Raw genomic sequence first — 17932 nt, 5'->3', positions numbered from 1 at the left:
TGGCAGGAGACAAGGGATGAGCAAAACTGAGAATTTCATATTTCAGAAATTCTGGATATATCAGGAAATGGGGTTAATTTTGCCTTTTTGGTAAAATTATTTGGAGTCAATAGTGATCGTGAAATGTAGATGTTTTTGCTATTGTTTTTAAATGGCTCAACTCAAATGACTTTCAACTATTCTGGTGGTAGTCTTGTGCCCAATTCTTCCCTCATTACCTTACATTTTTTCACATAAAGAAAAAGTCTGACAATAAAAAAAACTGACATAATAAATTTAAAGTGACATTGCACAAATAATGATCAAATACGGTACACACAGAAAAAAATAATTTATAGAACACTAATTGAAATAAATTGAAAACAATAAATAATACCCCTCACCCCTTAAAAAAAACACCCTCCAAATATAAAAAAGGGCGAGTAGGTATTTTTTTTAATCAAATTTCAGTGAGTGAAATTGAGAGTTTCTGTGTCAGTAGAAAATCTTAAAATTATTGGCAAAATAAATTTAATCAAAACCTCTTTTCTCTTCCCTACTGGGGACATAACAGCAAATGCCACACCACAGTAATTACAATACACATGTGGGATAAACAACCAATACTGGACTGCACCATGCATTGCACTCTTGGTGGTATGGGGCACACATACAAACAAGCTTACAGGATACCTTACTTGTTAACCTCAAAAAGTGTTTGTAATGGCCGCTTGGGAACATTGGACTATTGATGACTGGAAAAATGTAGTTTGGTCCAGTGAATCCCAGTTGCAACAGCACAACTATAATGGTAAATTCAGGGGTTGGCATAATGCCTTTGAGATTAACTTGAGCATCCATAGAAAGGGGCATCCACCCATCAGCCTTAGGCAATTGCATATGCATTGCATGATCACCAGCAACTGGATGCTGCAGGGCCCATTTTTTTCACTGCCATGACATGTGAGTGTCAGGGTCAATGATAGTCCAACATGATACTAAACAGGCGCTTCTATTTTGTGGCCACTGTATAAATATTTTGTCAGTAAGTGTTAAGTGATTTCATTCTCCGGGTAAATAGTAGCACAGACTTCTCGGATAGGATGTGGAGTTCTGGAAAAAAAAAAAAAAAGAAATAAACACACTTTTAGGATTTAATAGCAATTTCACACCCTCAGTGCCATGCAATTGCTAAATCTCTCTTGGGTAAATATCCATTTTCCAAAATGTGGTATCTGAAATTAATCTAAACTGCTTGGCTATCCTTGGCAGCATTATTTGCAACATATTCATAAATATACTGTTCGTGCGGACAGGAAATTAAATAAACATACAATTTTATAGAGGTTATTGAGAAAATATTGGTGATTTTACATCTCCCGGAGTCACAGAATATAAAATATGACTCACATCAGAAAAAATATGGAATGAGCCAATGTGTAAACACAGAGACTGATGACTTTTCCACTTAGACAGAGCACAGCAGGAATCTGCTTCCTTACTGACCATTTCTCATAACCGAGAATTTATATTCCATCCAGCAGTTCTCTGTGTTACAGTCCCAAGAAAATACAAAAAAAAAATATTTTTCATTAGAACACAAAACATTTTTATAAAGAAGAATCATTAATTATTGTAAAATATTAATCAATAATTAAAATCAAGACCTTCTATGTTGTACCTATTAACTATCACACAAAGAAAATTAGATAAGTCATATATTATGCATAAGGCTTTCCCCCGGAGAATATGACTGTGTGTAGAATAAAAAGGAAGTAACACAGTTTGTACGCTCTCTCTTCCTTGACTATTAGGCTTCATTTCCATGGACGTTTTTACAGCCACTTTTCCGAGCTTTTTTTGCAGCTTAAAAACTTCTCTCCATGTTAGTCTATGGCCTCATGCCCACCATGACGTTTTTGAGCTGTAGATGGCTGAGCCGTTTTTAAGCTGCAAAAAAAAACCAGGACCAGTGCGTTCTGACGCTCCAGCCTTAGAGCTGTAAAAACGCAAGACGTTAAAAAACGCTCAAAAATGCGCAAAAACGCTAAAAAATGATACCGCTGCGTTTTTGAGTTCCAGCTCAACAAAAAAATAAAAATAATAAAAAAAAAACATGGACAGACGTTTTTAAGCTGTAAAAAAGGCTAAAAAAAATGGCTGTAAAAACGTCCATGGAAATGAAAAACTCACCAGTTCTAAATTAAAGGGTCACTAAAGGAAAAAAAAAATAATGTCTGCAAGGTAGACAGACAGAATAGTGTAATGACTCTGTTAAAAAAAAATAGTAAAAAGTAAATAGTAAAAAGTAAATACCTAATATTCTGAATGTCAAGAACGCGGTGACGTACAAGACGTACGCCGAGCCGAGAAAGTTTAATAAGCAGTATAGGCTCTTCTGCTTGATTCTGAGCATGCGTGGAATTGTGTGCGTCGGAATTGTGTACATCTGATCGGAATTTCCGACAACAAAACTTGTTGTCGGAAAATTTGAGAACCAGCTCTCAAATTTTTGTTGTCGAAAATTCCGACAGCAAATGTCCAATGGAGCCAACACACGGTTGGAATTTCGGACAACAAGCTAGCATCAAACATTTGTTGTCAGAAATTCTGATTGCGTGTACGCAGCATTAGTGTTTTTATGTTAGTATTTAATATTTTCCTGTTTTACTAAGCAGTGTGTTTATTTTCATAGCTAACCTTATATCATTGTACTATCACCAGTAACATATCAGAGCTTTAATAGAGTAGCTTACTATAGGAATAGACAAGTTACTGTATTTATCGGCGTATAACACACACTTTTTCCCCCTTAAAATCAGGGGGAAATCGTGGGTGGGTGTTTGCTTCTCCGATCCATGCTGTAGGAGGGAAGAGGAGCGAGCGCCGCTGAATTACATACAGCTGCGATCTCCTGTGTACCCGGCGCTCCGTCACGCACACAGCCACGCCTCCTGGCCCCGCATTGGGCCACTGTTCTGTCTACCATTTGATCAGGGCCAGGAGGCGTGGTTGTGAGTGACGGAGCGACAGGTACACAGGAGATGGTGGCTCTATGTAAATTCAGCAGTCATTGCAGCCCTGTGACGCCGCCTATACGATCCCCCATTCATCTGGGACGTGGAGAGCTGTAGGAGGGCCGGTTATAATACAGACCCAGCTGTTCCGCATGAAAACATTGCAGAGTATCTCTGAGTACCTTGCATGGTGCTTCCATGTGTTTCCGAATATGGCCAGGAAAGATTGAAGATATGCCGGAAGGACTCCGCAAATCACAGCCATAGAGGAGGAGAGCGGAAGGCAGTCTGCCGGAACAGCTTATGGATGTGGTAATGTAGGGACAATTGCTCTGCTTTATAATTGCCACTTGATCCATTACACTGAACTGTTAAACATTCTTGTTTTGCATGTCTTTTCGACATGTTTTTTATAGTGCAACTCAGATGCATCCTCTTGACACTAGCAGCATTATAGGGCAAATTGTCCATTATGAATATACCCTGCAAACGTGTATGAGCAATTTTTATCTTGTATATATTTGACTAAATAAATTTGACTATATTTCGTCAACGACCCATTATTGCCTTCTGCAGCCTAAGTAGTCGTCTTTTCTTTTGATTTCCCTTATATAACCTTTTGTAAGTAAATTCTCCTCTTCCCTCGAAGACAGAAGGAATAATCTGACACTGGCGAAGGCTGCAATGATGGGAAAGGTGAGACTGCAGATGGGCACTGAACAGGCTGCACTGTTGGTCAATTTATAGGCTGCAGGTGGGCACTGAGCAGGGTAAATTGATGAGCTGTGATCCTAATTTTGCTTCCAAAGAAAATAAGCAGATGCTTTGGTTTCAGGTGATGAGACTTAAATGATAACTCCACTTTGGTGTAAATATATATATATATATATATATATATATATATATATATATATATATATAGTTACACCAAAGTGGAGTTATCATTTAAGTCTCATCATCTGAAACCAAAGCATCTGCTTATTTTCTTTGCCCTATCCCTAACTCTCTTAAAGTGAAGAACAAATTATGCTACTATATAGTGTGTTATTTTAGTAGAACTCACATTTATTGTTGCAGTGCACATGATCAAACTTGATTTGTCTCTGGGCAAACTAAGGGCCAGATTCACAGACGAGATACGCCGGAGTATCTACTGATACTCCGGCGTATTTTCAAATTTGCCGCTTCGTATCTTAATTTGTGATTCACAAACAAGATACGACGGCTTTTGGCTAAGATCCGACAGGCGTACGGCTTCGTACGTCTTCGGATCTTAGGCTGCAATACTTTGGCCGCCGCTGGGTGGAGTTTGCATCGTTTTCCTGCGTCGGGTATGCAAATTAGCTTTTACGGCAATCCACAACGGTTTTCGCGTTCGTTACATCGTCGCTAGTAATTTTTTCCCGTCGCAAAGTTACGGCTGCTTTAACATGGCTTAACTTTAGATGAGCCATGTTAAAGTATGACCGTCGTTCCCGGGTCGAATTTCAATTTTTTTAAATTTTGGCGTAAGACGTCCGGGAATACGGAAGTACGTTACGCACGTCGCCGTTCAAAAAAATTACGGAGCATGCGCAGTACGTCTGGCGCGGGAGCGCGCTTAATTTAAATGGTACACGCCCCATTTGAATTAGGCGGGCTTGCGCCGGACGTCTTTACGATACACCGCCGTAGGTGCTTGGTGAATCAGGCACTTGCGCTGAAAACTTGCGGCGGTGTAATGTAAACACGATACGTTACGCCGCCGGAGTTTTCTGTGAATCTGGCCCTAAGTCTTTATTAGTTCTGTTATCCCTTATCTAGGCACAAGCAGGGAAAATATACAGTATCTCACAAAAGTAAGTTCACCCCTCACATTTTTGTAAATATTTTATTATATCTTTTCATGTGACAACACTGAAGAAATTACTTTGCTACAATGTAAAGTAGTGAGTGTGCAGCTTGTATAACAGTAAATTTGCTGTCCCCTCAAAATAAATCAACACACAGCCATTAATGTCTAAACCGCTGGCAACAAAAGTGAGTACACCCCTAAGTGATATGATATAGAGTGAATTGCGCTAACTTGTTAAATATATAAATTAATTAACACTCATCTATCCCTATGTTGTCAGTAACAATTGGGTGTATAAAAATTGTGAACTTGTGCTCAGTGAATATGGTATCTACAATAACCAATTACCAATTAAATTATACGTGTCATCAACAATTCTAAAAACAATGGGCCAAATCCTCAAAAAACCTGCCTAACTTAACTTTCAGCAGTTAAGTTACACAGGCGTTAAATTTCTACCTAAGTGCCCGATCCACAAAGCACTTACCTAGAAATTACACGCCGTGTAACTTAACCACTTAAAGACCTTAGGTGTTTTTCAGATTTGGTGTTTGCAAGACTAAAACATTTTTTTCTGCTAGAAAATTACTTAAAACCCCCAAACATTATATATATATTTTTTCTAACACCCTAGAGAATAAAATGGCGGTCATCGCAATACTTTTTGTCACACCGTATTTGCGCAGCAGTCTTACAAGCGCACTTTTTTTGGAAAAAATTCACTTTTTTGAATTAAAAAATAAGACAACAATAAATTTGGCACAATTTTTTTATATATTGTGAACGATAATGTTACGCCGAGTAAAATGATACCCAACATGTCACGCTTTAAAATTGCGCCCGCTCGTGGCATGGCGTCAAACTTTTACCCTTAAAAATCTAGATAGGCGACGTTTAAAAAATTCTATAAGTTGCATTTTTTGAGCTACAGAGTAGCTCTACGGCTAGAATTATTGCTCTCGCTCTAACGATCGCGGCGATACCTCACTTGTGTGATTTGAACACTGTTTTTATATGCGGGCGCTACTCGCGTATGCGTTTGCTTCTGCGCGCGAGCTCGTCGGGACGGGGCGCTTTAAAAACATTTTTTTTTTGTTTTCTTATTTAATTTTATTGATTTTATTATTTTTTACACTAAAATATAAAAAAATGATCACTTTTATTCCTATTACAAGGAATGTAAACATCCCTTGTAATAGAAAAAAGTATGACAGGTCCTCTTAAATATGAGATCTGGGGTCAAAAAGACCTCAGATCTCATATTTAGGCTTAAATGCAAAAAAAAAAAAAAAAAAAAGGAAAATTTGTCATTTAAAAAAATGACAAAAAAAAAATTGTCTCTTTAAGAGGCTGGGCGGGACTGATGTTTTGACGTCACTTCCGCCCAGCAGAGCTATGAGGACGGGTGGGGGCCATCTTGCCCTCACTCAAGTCCTCACTCTCCAGGCGGCAGCATCGGATCTCCTCCGCCGCTACCGACGGCTCCGGTAAGCGGCGGAGGGCGCGGAAAAGCGGCGGGAGGGGGGGGGGCCCCTCTCCCGCCACCGATAACGGTGATCTCGCGGCGAATCCGCCGCGGAGACCGCCGTTATCGTTTACACGGCCGCCACGCTGAAAACATGGATATCTCAGTTGTGGCAGCAGCTGCTGCCGTTACTGAGATATCCATGTTTAAAAAGAGGACGTACATTTACAATACGCGGGTCGGGAAGTAGTTAAGTGCCTCTGTCGCAAGGCAGTCGTCTGATTGAGGGGGCGATTCCTATTTAAATGAGGCGCGCTCCCGCGCCGGACGTTCGGCGCATGCGTGTGACGTCATTTTTCCCGACGTGCATCGCGCGAACGTACTTTACGCCGGGCTTTGTGGATCGCGACGGGACAATAAAGTTGCGTTGGGTAAAAAAAAAATACGCGGCGGGAAAAAAAATTCGAAATTTAAAAAAAAACGCGGCGATCGAAAAAAAGGTTTGTTTTTACAAGGTCTAAGCCTTGTTCTAGTCTGCCTGGAAGTGATGAGCAGATGCTAAACCCTGCAGTCTCTATGCATTTGACATCAAGTGTGTCATCAGGAAGTGAACTTGTCCAAATTGGGCCCAATTAGCTTTTTTCACTTCCTGGTATCATGTGACTTTTTAGTGTTACAAGGTCTCATGTATGAATGGGGAGCAGGTGTGTTAAACTTGGTGTTATCGCTCTCAAGCCCCGTACACACGGCCGAGGAACTCGACGTGCCAAACACATCGAGTTCCTCGGCCAGTTCAGCCCTGAAGCCGCCGAGGAGCTCGGCGGGCCGAGTTCTCCCATAGAACAACGAGGAAATAGAGAACATGTTCTCTATTTCCTCGCCGAGCTCCTCGTCGGCTTCCTCGGCCCGAAAGTGTACACACGACCGGGTTTCTCGGCAGAATTCAGCCAGAAACTCGGTCGGAAGCTGAATTCTGCCGAGGAAACTGGTTGTGTGTACGGGGCCTTACTCTCTCATACTGGTCACTGGAAATTCAACATGGCCCCTCATGGCAAAGAACTCTCTGATTATCTAAAAAAAAAAAATTGTTGGTGGTGGGAGTGTCATGGTCTGGGGCTGCCTGAGTGTTGCCGGCACTGGGAAGCTACAGTTCATTGAGGGAACCATGAATGGCAACATGTACTGTGACATATTGAAGCAAGGCATGATCTCCTCTCTTCAGAGACTGGGCCGCAGGGCAGTATTCCAACATGATAATGACCCCAAACACACCTCCAAGACGACCACTGCCTTGCTAAAGAAGCTCAGGGATAAAGGTAATGGACTGGCCAAGCATGTCTCCAGACCTAAACCCTATTGAGCATCTGTGGGGCATCCTCAAATGGAAGGTAGAGGAACGCAAGGTCTCCAACATTTACCAGCTCTGTGATGTCATCATGGAGGAGTGGAAGAGGACTCCAGTGCCAACCTGTGAAGCTCTGGTGAACTCCATGCCCAAGAGCATTAAGGCAGTGCTGAAAAATAATGATGGCCACACAAAATATTGACACTTTGTGCCCAATTTTGACATTTTCACTTAGGGGTGTACTCACTTGTGTTGTCAGGGGTTTAGAAATGAATGGCTGGTGTGATGAGTAGTTTTGAGGGGACAGAAAATGTACAATGTTATACAAGCTGTACATTAAGTGCATTGTAGCGTAGTGTAATTTCTTCAGTGTTGTCACATATAGATAGAATAAAATATTTACAACAATGTGAGGGGTGTACTCACTTTTATGAGATACTGTATGGCCCCGTACACACGTCCGAGGAACTCGACGGGCAAAACAAATCGTTTTGCTCGTCGAGTTCATTGTGAAGCCGCCGAGGATCTCGGCGAGCCAAGTTTCCCCGTTGACTAACGAGGAAATAGAGAACATGTTCTCTATTTGGCCCGACGAGATCCTTGTCGGTTTCCTCGGCCAAAAGTGTACACACGACCGGGTTTCTCGGCAGAATATGGCTCCGATCGAGTTTCTGGCTGAATTCTGCCGAGAAACTCGGTCGTGTGTACGGGGCCTTAATGACATATTCAAGAAGTAGCTGTACATAGTTTATGTCTAACAGAAAACTTGGGTTCTTAGATGATGCAGACACAGATTATGTGACTATAACAGCAGAGATTATTTGAAGAATATGAAATGCAGCACTGAAATAGTAGTTCTAAAATTGGAGGCATAATCTCTGAGAATCAGAAATGTGCCTAAAAATTCTGAGCCTTGGGGGCAAATACTGACAGTTCCCAGGCATGGCTGTTTAATTATAGAAGCTGTTAATCAGAGTAACAAAATCTGTCTCTCCCGACTGCACCCTGTACAGCGATGAACCCATTTCACCAATGCCCTGGGCAGGTTAAGGAATATGTCTTCAAAGGAGTTTCTACAAGTGAATAAACATTAATAGGCAAGACACAAACACAATTCTGTTCTGTTATTCTGTTGTGGAAAACAAGCAATCTTCCCCACATTTAGCAAGTACAGATTGCTTAGCTGTGTCTGTGTCAGATGCATGGCCATAAGGCACAGCTTTACCCTTAAGAAATATTCTTCTAAATCTGCATCTGATGTTTATGCTTTTCTTCTGTAAATTAATTCTAATCAGCATTTCTGTGAGCAAAGCTCTTCCATATTATAGTTATGGGCATACATAAAATGAGGTGAGGTGCATGGGGTCACCTCTTTATAGCACCACCCTCAATTACCATTTGGAATATTGCCACATGGGGAATGCTATAAAATGTTCATATCTATATTAGTATAGTAGTTATTCTAGTACTAAGTGTGAGCTGTCTTCAAAGCTGCTAACATAAGCTGGTGATATGTAAGCACACCATGGCCCAGATACACGTAGAGGGCGCATCTTTTGGCCGGCGTAGCGCATCTCATATGCGCTACGCCGACGTAACATAGAGAGGCAAGGCCAGTATTCACAAAGCACTTGCTCCGTAAGTTACGGCGGCGTAGCGTAAATGGGCCGGCGTAAGCCCGCCTAATTCAAAGTAGGCAGGTAATGGGCGTGTATAATATATAGATGCGCTAATATTAACTTAAAGGTGATAAACGTACAAGCTTAATCAGGGAGATGAATCTCCATATACTGTGAATAACTACAACCAAGTCCTTAGGTAGTGCACAGTGAGAAAAACAAAGTCCCAATGAGGAACAATACCCTCATTCATACGAATGCTGCTCCAGCACCTCACCGCTGTGATCAGATAGATCAGCACTCACAGACAGGTATTTACATGAAAGAAAGAAAAGAAAAAACACATTGCGCAATATTCGATGATAGATCGGAATGTAATTCAGAGCATCAGCATGTACACTCACGAATCCCCGCTCTCAATAAAGCATGAAACGCCGCTCAGTATGCTGTTTCCTCAGCTCGATCCGATGCACTCGGATTCGATCGCAGGCTCCTCCCTACGCGTTACGTCACAGGCACGCGACTTACTCATGGGTTCCTACGTAGTGGGAATAGCTTGTGGTTAAATAGCCATCCCACCGTCAGCGTTTCATTGGTGTGAGCAACAAGGGGAAAAACAAACCATCATTGCGGCAAACAGGCTTTACTCACATAGCAAGATTCTAGTGAGATCCAGTGCTAATACATGAATAAACATAATTTTAATATATAACTTTAAAACCAGTCTAAAATACTTGCTATGGGGCTAGTGCATTCACAGACTACTGCCCTCTTGTGGTCAATTACATAACAAGCATTTAAAATAACATAAGCATATTAATTAACATTAAAAAGATTTAAAATAGACAATTAAATAGATACATGTACATAAGCACCATTTAAATACCTATAAGACCATATAAAACCATCAGAATATATAAAAAAAGATATATAGATAATACATTAAAATAATATATTATATTATGATACGCCATTTAAAATTTAAATCCATGAGCATATTTACGAGTCAGAAATGAAACAGTTTAAATCAAATTCAATATTAAGGCCATTGGGAGATAGAGTCTGCATCTCATGTATCCAGCGAGACTCGGATTTACTTAATTCCCTTATTTTATGACTGCCCCTCCAATGTGGAGTATATTTGGCAATGGCCCAAAATTTCATTTCCTTGGGGTTATTATGATGGCATGAATCAAAATGTCGTGACACATTGTGGTTGGGGAAAGCCTTCTGAATATTTTGGACATGTTCTCTAATGCGTTTCCACATTGGACGCTTGGTGCGTCCAACATATTGTAGTGAACAGGAGCACTCCAATACATAAACTACCCCTTCAGTTCTACAAGTAATGAGGTCCTTAATGTTATATTCCTTCTTAGTTACTGTGGATTTGAAGGTTGAGCATTTTTGTCCATTAAAATTGGTTTGTTTACACGCAAAACATCGTTTACATGGGAAAAAGCCCTTTCCCTGATAGAAAGTGAGTAGATTATTTCTCACCGGTGGGTCAGTGATGTTTTTTGCTACCAAATCCCTTAATGTTGGTGCTCTTCTGTACACGACCCTTGGGTAACTGGGTAAGATTCCCTGTAGCTGCCTATCCGCTTTCAATATTGGCCAATGTTTCTTTATAATAGCTTCAAGTTGCTTATGTTGAGTGTTATAATTAAGAATTATTGGTAATTCATTTTCCAGCCTTTTTGTCTTCATTTTATCTTGTATTAAGGGTGCGTGGAATTTCATACACCTTTGATATTTCTTCCTGTATGAAGTCCTTGTTATACCCTTTATCAATAAATTTTGTTTCAATTATTTTGGCTTGATCCAAAAATACCTGGGGGTCTGAGCAGTTTCTGCGGATCCTTAACAATTGACCCTTAGGTATATTGATTAGCCATGGGTCATGGTGACAGCTCCCCACAGGGATATAGCTGTTCCTCTGAACGGCTTAAAGTGTGTTTTGGTTTTTAGTTGTTGATTTTCCATAGTGATCTCCAAATCAAGAAACTGAATGGTTGTGTTGCTGATAGTGTAGGTAAGTTTTATGTTCTTCTGATTATCGTTTAATGTCTCAAAAAATTGAGTTAGGGTGCTCTCATCACCTTTCCAAATGATGATACAGTCGTCTATAAATCTTCTATAGAGTGTAAGCTGTTCAGGCATATTCTCATATATAGACGATTCTTCCCATTCAGACATGAAAACGTTAGCTTCACTTGGTGCATATTTTGCACCCATTCCTATACCGTTAAGTTGCCGATAATACTCTGATTTGTGCCAGAAGTAATTGTGCTGTAGCCCGTACGTCAGGCATCTCAAAATGAATCTTTTTTGTTTAGATATGAGATGACCAAAGCTATTCAGCGCCCATTTGGTAGCCCCAATGGCTTCCTCATGGTTTATCACAGTATACAGAGATGCCACATCCGCTGTGGCTAACAGGTAACTGCAATCAGGTTCCATTACTGTACTCTCAAGGATCTGTATTAGATGCTTAGTGTCCCTGAGATATGCCCTAGTTTGGGGCACTAGTGGCTGAATAAATGTATCCACATACTGGGCGTGTTGTATTAAAATTAATCGTGACCCATGTAAATGAAGCGCTGAACGAACGGCGCATGCGCGTGCATGCTCAGAATCGCGTCGAATTTACTCCCTAAGATACGCCGGTTCAATTCATAAGACGTGAACGTAACCTACGCCCAGCCCCATTCACGTACGACTTACGTAAACAACGTAAAATCCAACGGCAGTTCCGACGTCCATACCCTAACATGACTTAGACCAACTATTTGGTGGTTTATCTTTACGCCGGACGTACGCCTTACAAAAAACGGCGTAGCTTACTGCGACGGGCGCAAGTACGTTTGTGAATCGGCGTATCTAGGTCATTTGCATATTCAACGCGTAAATCAATGGAAGCGCCCCTAGCGGCCAGTGTAAATATGCACCCAAGATACGACAGCGTAGGAGACTTACGTCGGTCGTAGGAAGCCAAAATTCAGGCATATCTTGTACTGTGAATACGCCGCATAGATACGACGGCGCATCAGTGGACTTACGCGGCGTATATAAAGATATGTCGGCGTAAGTCTTTATGAATCCGGGCCCATATGTAGAATCCTGGATAGCAATTATTAGGATATTTTTAAAATGTATATGTTTTCCTAAATATACAAAATGTCATTATATTTATGTTATGTGGTTAAGTGGTGGGATCCTGTGGATAAAGATATTTTTTTATAAACGGAAGCATTTCACCTGTAGTCATAGGATCTTTGGGGGCCCTATCAGGTTTCTAAAAAAAAATAAATGTCAATTCCCTGCAAGAGATGAGCCATTGTACCCACCTCAATGGGTAGACATTGACAGGGCCTCCAAAGTTAACCATGACTGCTACGAATATTGGTAAAATCCTTGCAATGTACAGTACATGGAGTTACAGTTACACTTTTATGCCCCGTACACACGACCGGGTTTTCCGATGGCAAAACTGCCAAGCCCACGGCAAAAAAAAGAGAACCAGCTCTCTTTTTTCCCGTCGGGATTCCCCACTGACTTTTTTCCGTCGGAAATTCCAAGCGTGTGCAAGGGGCATAAGTTTTGTATCCATTGATCAAACGTTGGGTGATTGGCCAGGGTTTCTCACACCTGCTTGGGGTCCCTGGCATCAACTATGCAACCACAATCTCTTGATCTGACCGTGTGAACTGATCCTAATAGCACAGTTAACATTCACCAATTCATCAAGCTGCTTGTCTCTTAGCGCTGGCCCCAATATACAGTATGTGATCAACAGAGGGCTAAACTAAATTGGCAAGTACGGGTGCTGGGTGCTTTACTTTTGCATCCAATGCTTGTGGAGATGTAGCCTGAATTGATAAAGAATCAAGGAACTTTTTAAAACATATATTACGTGTAAACACAGCTTCCCCGTTCTTCACTGTGGCGCTGTCATTAATCGTCTGTTCTCTGATATAGGGAAAGGCGATCAATGACGTCACACGTCCAGCCCCCCCTACAGTTAGAAACACATGTGAGGTCACACTTAACCCATTCAGCGCCCCCTAGTGGTTAACTCCCAAACTGCAACTGTCATTTTGACAGTAAACAATGCATTTTTATCTATTTTTTTGCTGTGAAAATGGTCCCAAAAATGTGTCAAAATTGTCCGATGTGTCTGTTTTTTTGTGACTGCGGCATTATGCCGCAGTCACAAAAAAACGCTGATCACCGCCATTAGTAGTAAAAAAAAAAATTATTAATAAAAATGCAATAAAAGTATCCCCTATTTTGAAAACGCTATAAATTTTGCGCAAACCAATCGATAAACGCTTATTGCAATTTTTTTTACCAAAAATATGTACAAGAATACGTATCGACCTAAACTGAGAAAAATAAATGTTTTTTTATATCTTTTTTGGGGGTATTTATTATAGCAAAAAGTAAAAAAATATTGTTTTTTTTTCAAAATTGTGGCTCTATTTTTGTTTAAAAAAAAAAAAAAACGCAGAGGTGATCAAATACCACTAAAAGAAAGCTCTATTTGTGGGAAAAGAAGGACACCAATTTTGTTTGGGAGCCACATCGCACGACCGCGCAATTGTCAGTTAAAGCGACGCAGTGCAGAATCGCAAAAACTGGCCAGGTCCTTTACCTGCGTAATGGGTCTTAAGTGGTTAAAGAACTCAGTCAGGTTATAGCCAGACCACTATTCCTAATCTTCATGGACAGCTTACGGACAGGATTGGTACCAGCTGATTGGCGAAAAGCCCACGTGGTACCAATATTAAAAAAAAGGGCAGAGAGCTATTCCTGGGAACTACAGGTCAGTCAGTCAGTCTAATGTCAGTAGTTTGTAAACTATTTGAAGAGATGATAAGGGACCATATCTAAAAATTTACTGATGACATATAACAGTTAACTGATTCCTTTTAAAAATGATTAAAAATAGATAAAAATCAATCATATAATGTACCTATGGTTTCAGTTTCGTTTTTGCATGCTGTTTCCTGGTTCTGTGATGTACAGAGAAACAGAGGCAATACAGGGCAGTGATGGTTTGTAAAACGAAACTGATTGGTGCTAAGGGGTTTTAGACACACAGCAATCACACCTCCTTGATTAGTGACCACAGAGAGAAAGCTCCCATGACTTTTTTCATCAGGAAACAGACAACCAGGAAGTGTTCAGAACAGAGAAGGATTAGAGCAACATCAGAGCAAAAAGGAATAATGAGGACATGAAACCAGGACTGCAGTAAGGTAAAGGAAGCTATTTAGCTAAAAAATTGTTTTCCTTTAGTGACCCTTTAATCTAGAAGCTGAGGTCTGTAGGCATGGACTATAGGGTATGTACCTGGATAGAAAACTGGCTACGGGGGTGTGTCCAAAGGGTCATGATAAATAACCTGTACTCAGAATTGTCTGGAGTGGTCAGTGGGGTACCCCAGGGGACCAATTCTGTTTAATTTATTTATAAATGACATAGGGGATGAAATAAATAGCTTGAGCTCAGTGTTTGCTGATGACACAAAAATATGCAGGGCAATAACAACACAGCAGGATATAGTAACTTTACAAGAGGACTTGAATAAAGTAATTGAGTGGGCTACTACACTAAGTGTAATACTGGTAAATGTAAGGTAATGCACTTGGGGGTTAAAAATATAAACGCAAGTTACTCTTTAGAGGGTAGAATCTCTAGGGGCTTCCAGGATGAAGAAGGATCTAGGGGTCCTAGTAGACGACAGAGTGAGCAATAGCATGCAGTGTCAAGCTGCAGCTTCCAAAGCCAGCAGAATATTAGCATGCATTAAAAAGGGAATTTACTCCAGAGATAAGACAATTATTCTGCCACTTTATAAAACTCTGGTTCAGCCACATTTGGAGTATTCCATTCAGTTCTGGTCACCAATCCTCCGAAAGGATGTGCTGGAGCGAGTCCAGAGAAGAGCAACTAAAATAATATGGGGACTGGAGGACCTCAATTATGAGGAACGACTACAAGTGCTAAATTTATTCTCCCTGGAGGAGAGGCGCCTAAGAGGGGATATGATTGCGATGTACAAATATCTCAATGGTGATCTCAGCATAAGTAGGAAACTTTTCAGTCCCAGGAAGTGTAAGGGGACACAAGGTCACACAATGAGACTGGATAAGAAGCTGTTTAACCTTAGGCTGCGTGAGGGTTTACACTGTCAGGGCGGTAAGGATGTGGATCTCTCTTCCACAATCGGTGGTGTTGGCAGGAAGTATTGATTGTTTTAAAGACTTTTGGACGTGCATCTTAATGTAAATAATTTAAGGGGATATGGGAAATTATTTTTACACACACACACACACACACCTACACTGGTTGAACTGGATGGACTGATGTCTTTATTCAAATTTACCAATTATGTTACTATGTTACCTGTCTTTTCTTTGTCTTCCCTTCTGGCAGATGCAGGCTGGCATTCAGTGGGGTGCTGGAACTTCTGGTTCCTCTCTTGGGACTCTGGTATGGTCTGTGCTGTGAGCGATACCTCCTTCTGATCCTCCAAATTCTTTTATGGAGGACAACATACTAATTTTGGCCAGATCGCCACATGTCTTGAAGCACAGTGTGATCCTGACTCTGTCCAGATTCAGTGGCTTATCAATGTTCAGAAGAGGCACCGTTCACCAATCCAATACCCGTTGTACCTCATGCTACAGTTGTCTCTTGGCGGTAGCTTGATAAAAATTTTAGGGCAGTCACTGTTGAAGTGCAGTCTTTTTTATTTTATTTCAAGTTCCCACCCTAGTTGGCCATTGCTTGTTACATCCCCACAGTAGGCTGACATGAGGAGGATTCAGGAAAGGAAAATTACAGTAAGTACAGGGCAACAATTTTCCCAAATTCCCAAATCTATTTTCCCAAATTCTCAAATCTATCCATTGATATATTTACAGTTTGGAACGGTACCTTTGCCATGTAGCAGAACTGGTAACCTGCACAAAGTATGATCAAAATTCCAAATTGAACCAAAAAATGGTCAAAATAAATATGAGCACTATACTTTAATGAAGGCATTATTAATGAAAGCTGATATCTATAAACAACTTAATAAAAATTGTACTTACAGGATGTTTTTATATATTATTTGCAAATTTTTTTGTAAATTCCTTAGCTCAAAAAATTGTTGAACATTATGTTTACACTCATATGCTTGCAGCTCAATTCCATCTACATTGTACTTACTGTATTTATCTGAGTATACCGCACACTTTTTTCCCCTTAAAATAAGGGGCAAATCATGGGTGCGCGACATACGCCGATACCTGCTTCCCGCGCTCAGTTTGAACACCTCCGCCGACATATACCGAGCGCAGTACACTCAGGTACATTCGGCCAGGCTCGGCTTCGCTCGTGGTCATGCTCTGTGATGTTTATGCGTGAGAAGCCGAGCGTGGCCGAACGTGCCCGAGTGTACTGTGCTCGGTATATGTCGGCGGAGGCATTTAAACTGAGCGCGGGAAGCGGGGATTCGACTCAGAGACAACGCGGGAGAAGCTGGGAGGACACCACCGAGGCCGCAGACGGTCGCCGGGCAAGACACAAGACACCAAAACTGTAAGTATTAAAATGTTTTTTTTACAGGAATTTTGGGTCTACATTAGGGGTGCGCGCTATACGCCGGAGCGCGCAATACCCCGATAAATACGGTATGTATTTTGTTATTGCTTTTATGTAACCTTAACTCTAAATGATTTTTGTGATAAGTAGTGTCTTTTGTACCTTGACATATTTGTCATCCTTTTATTTCCAGGCCCTTAGGTCTATGAATACGTATGTACTTGAAATAAATACATTTTTTGATAGCTGTGTTTCTCTTTAGAAAGGAAAATGTATCTCAGTTGTACGCTATTTTTAAATCTGTAATATTAAACTTTTGGCAAACCTCTCGCCAGACTACAAAGGTTAAGCTTCTAGTCAAGCTCAAAAGTGGGCACTTCCCGATGACTGCATGCTGGATTCCTTTATTCATAGAACACCACCAGAGCCTTCAGTACTGAGGTACTCTGATAAGCAAATTTTCTCGGCTCTGACCACCTTTTCTGCCTTAGGCTACTTTCACACTGAAGCGCTGGGAGCGTCGGAGCTAAAGTGCCACTATTTTTTGCGGTGCTTAAGGCTGCTTTCACACTGAGGCGCTTTGCAGGCGCTATTGTGCTAAAAATAGCGCCTGCAAAGGCGGCTTATTTATATCACGTATGAAAGCCTGAGGGCACTGGCTGGATGGTAAAAAAAAGTCCTGCCAGCCGCATTTTTGAGGTGCTGTAGGAGCGGTGAATATACTGCTCCTACAGCATCCCTGCCCATTGAAATCAATGGGGCAGTGCCTGCAAAGCGTCGCAAAGCTAACCTTTTTTTTTTTATAAAAATTCTTTATGGTATTTCGCTATTGTGAGTTCTGTTTCTCCTTGATGGATTTTGATCTGTGAGTTCTGCTTGCACTGTCTGTGATCCTTAGAGTGGAGCAGTTGGCCAATGGATAGAGGCTGAAGCGCCGTTTTACCTTCTGATTTAGGTGGTCAAAATTATGGGGGAGCTGCTGTCTTTAGGTGTGAGGCACAAAATAAGAATTTATCAACTTTAATATTTTTTCACATGAATGGACTTAAAGGGGTTGTAAAGGTTTGTTTTTTA

At 40.9% G+C, this 17932-nt stretch overlaps 1 protein-coding gene across 1 annotated transcript in view; it reads right to left on the bottom strand.

Moving 5' to 3' along the window:
• Nucleotides 1-388: 388 nt before the first annotated feature.
• The window catches only part of LRRTM3 (leucine rich repeat transmembrane neuronal 3), a 141253-nt gene continuing 123709 nt past the window's right edge, over nucleotides 389-17932 (bottom strand). Inside the window, exon 3 of the mRNA XM_040362151.1 lies at nucleotides 389-1092. Within this exon, the coding sequence (XP_040218085.1) occupies nucleotides 1042-1092 (51 nt within the window). The 3' untranslated portion in view covers nucleotides 389-1041. The remainder of the gene's footprint in view (nucleotides 1093-17932) is intronic.

This window comes from Rana temporaria, chromosome 8 (assembly GCF_905171775.1).
Source record: "Rana temporaria chromosome 8, aRanTem1.1, whole genome shotgun sequence".
NCBI lineage: Eukaryota > Metazoa > Chordata > Amphibia > Anura > Ranidae > Rana > Rana temporaria.
Note: the sequence above shows the minus strand (reverse complement) of the source record. Positions and strands in the feature narration are given on the sequence as shown.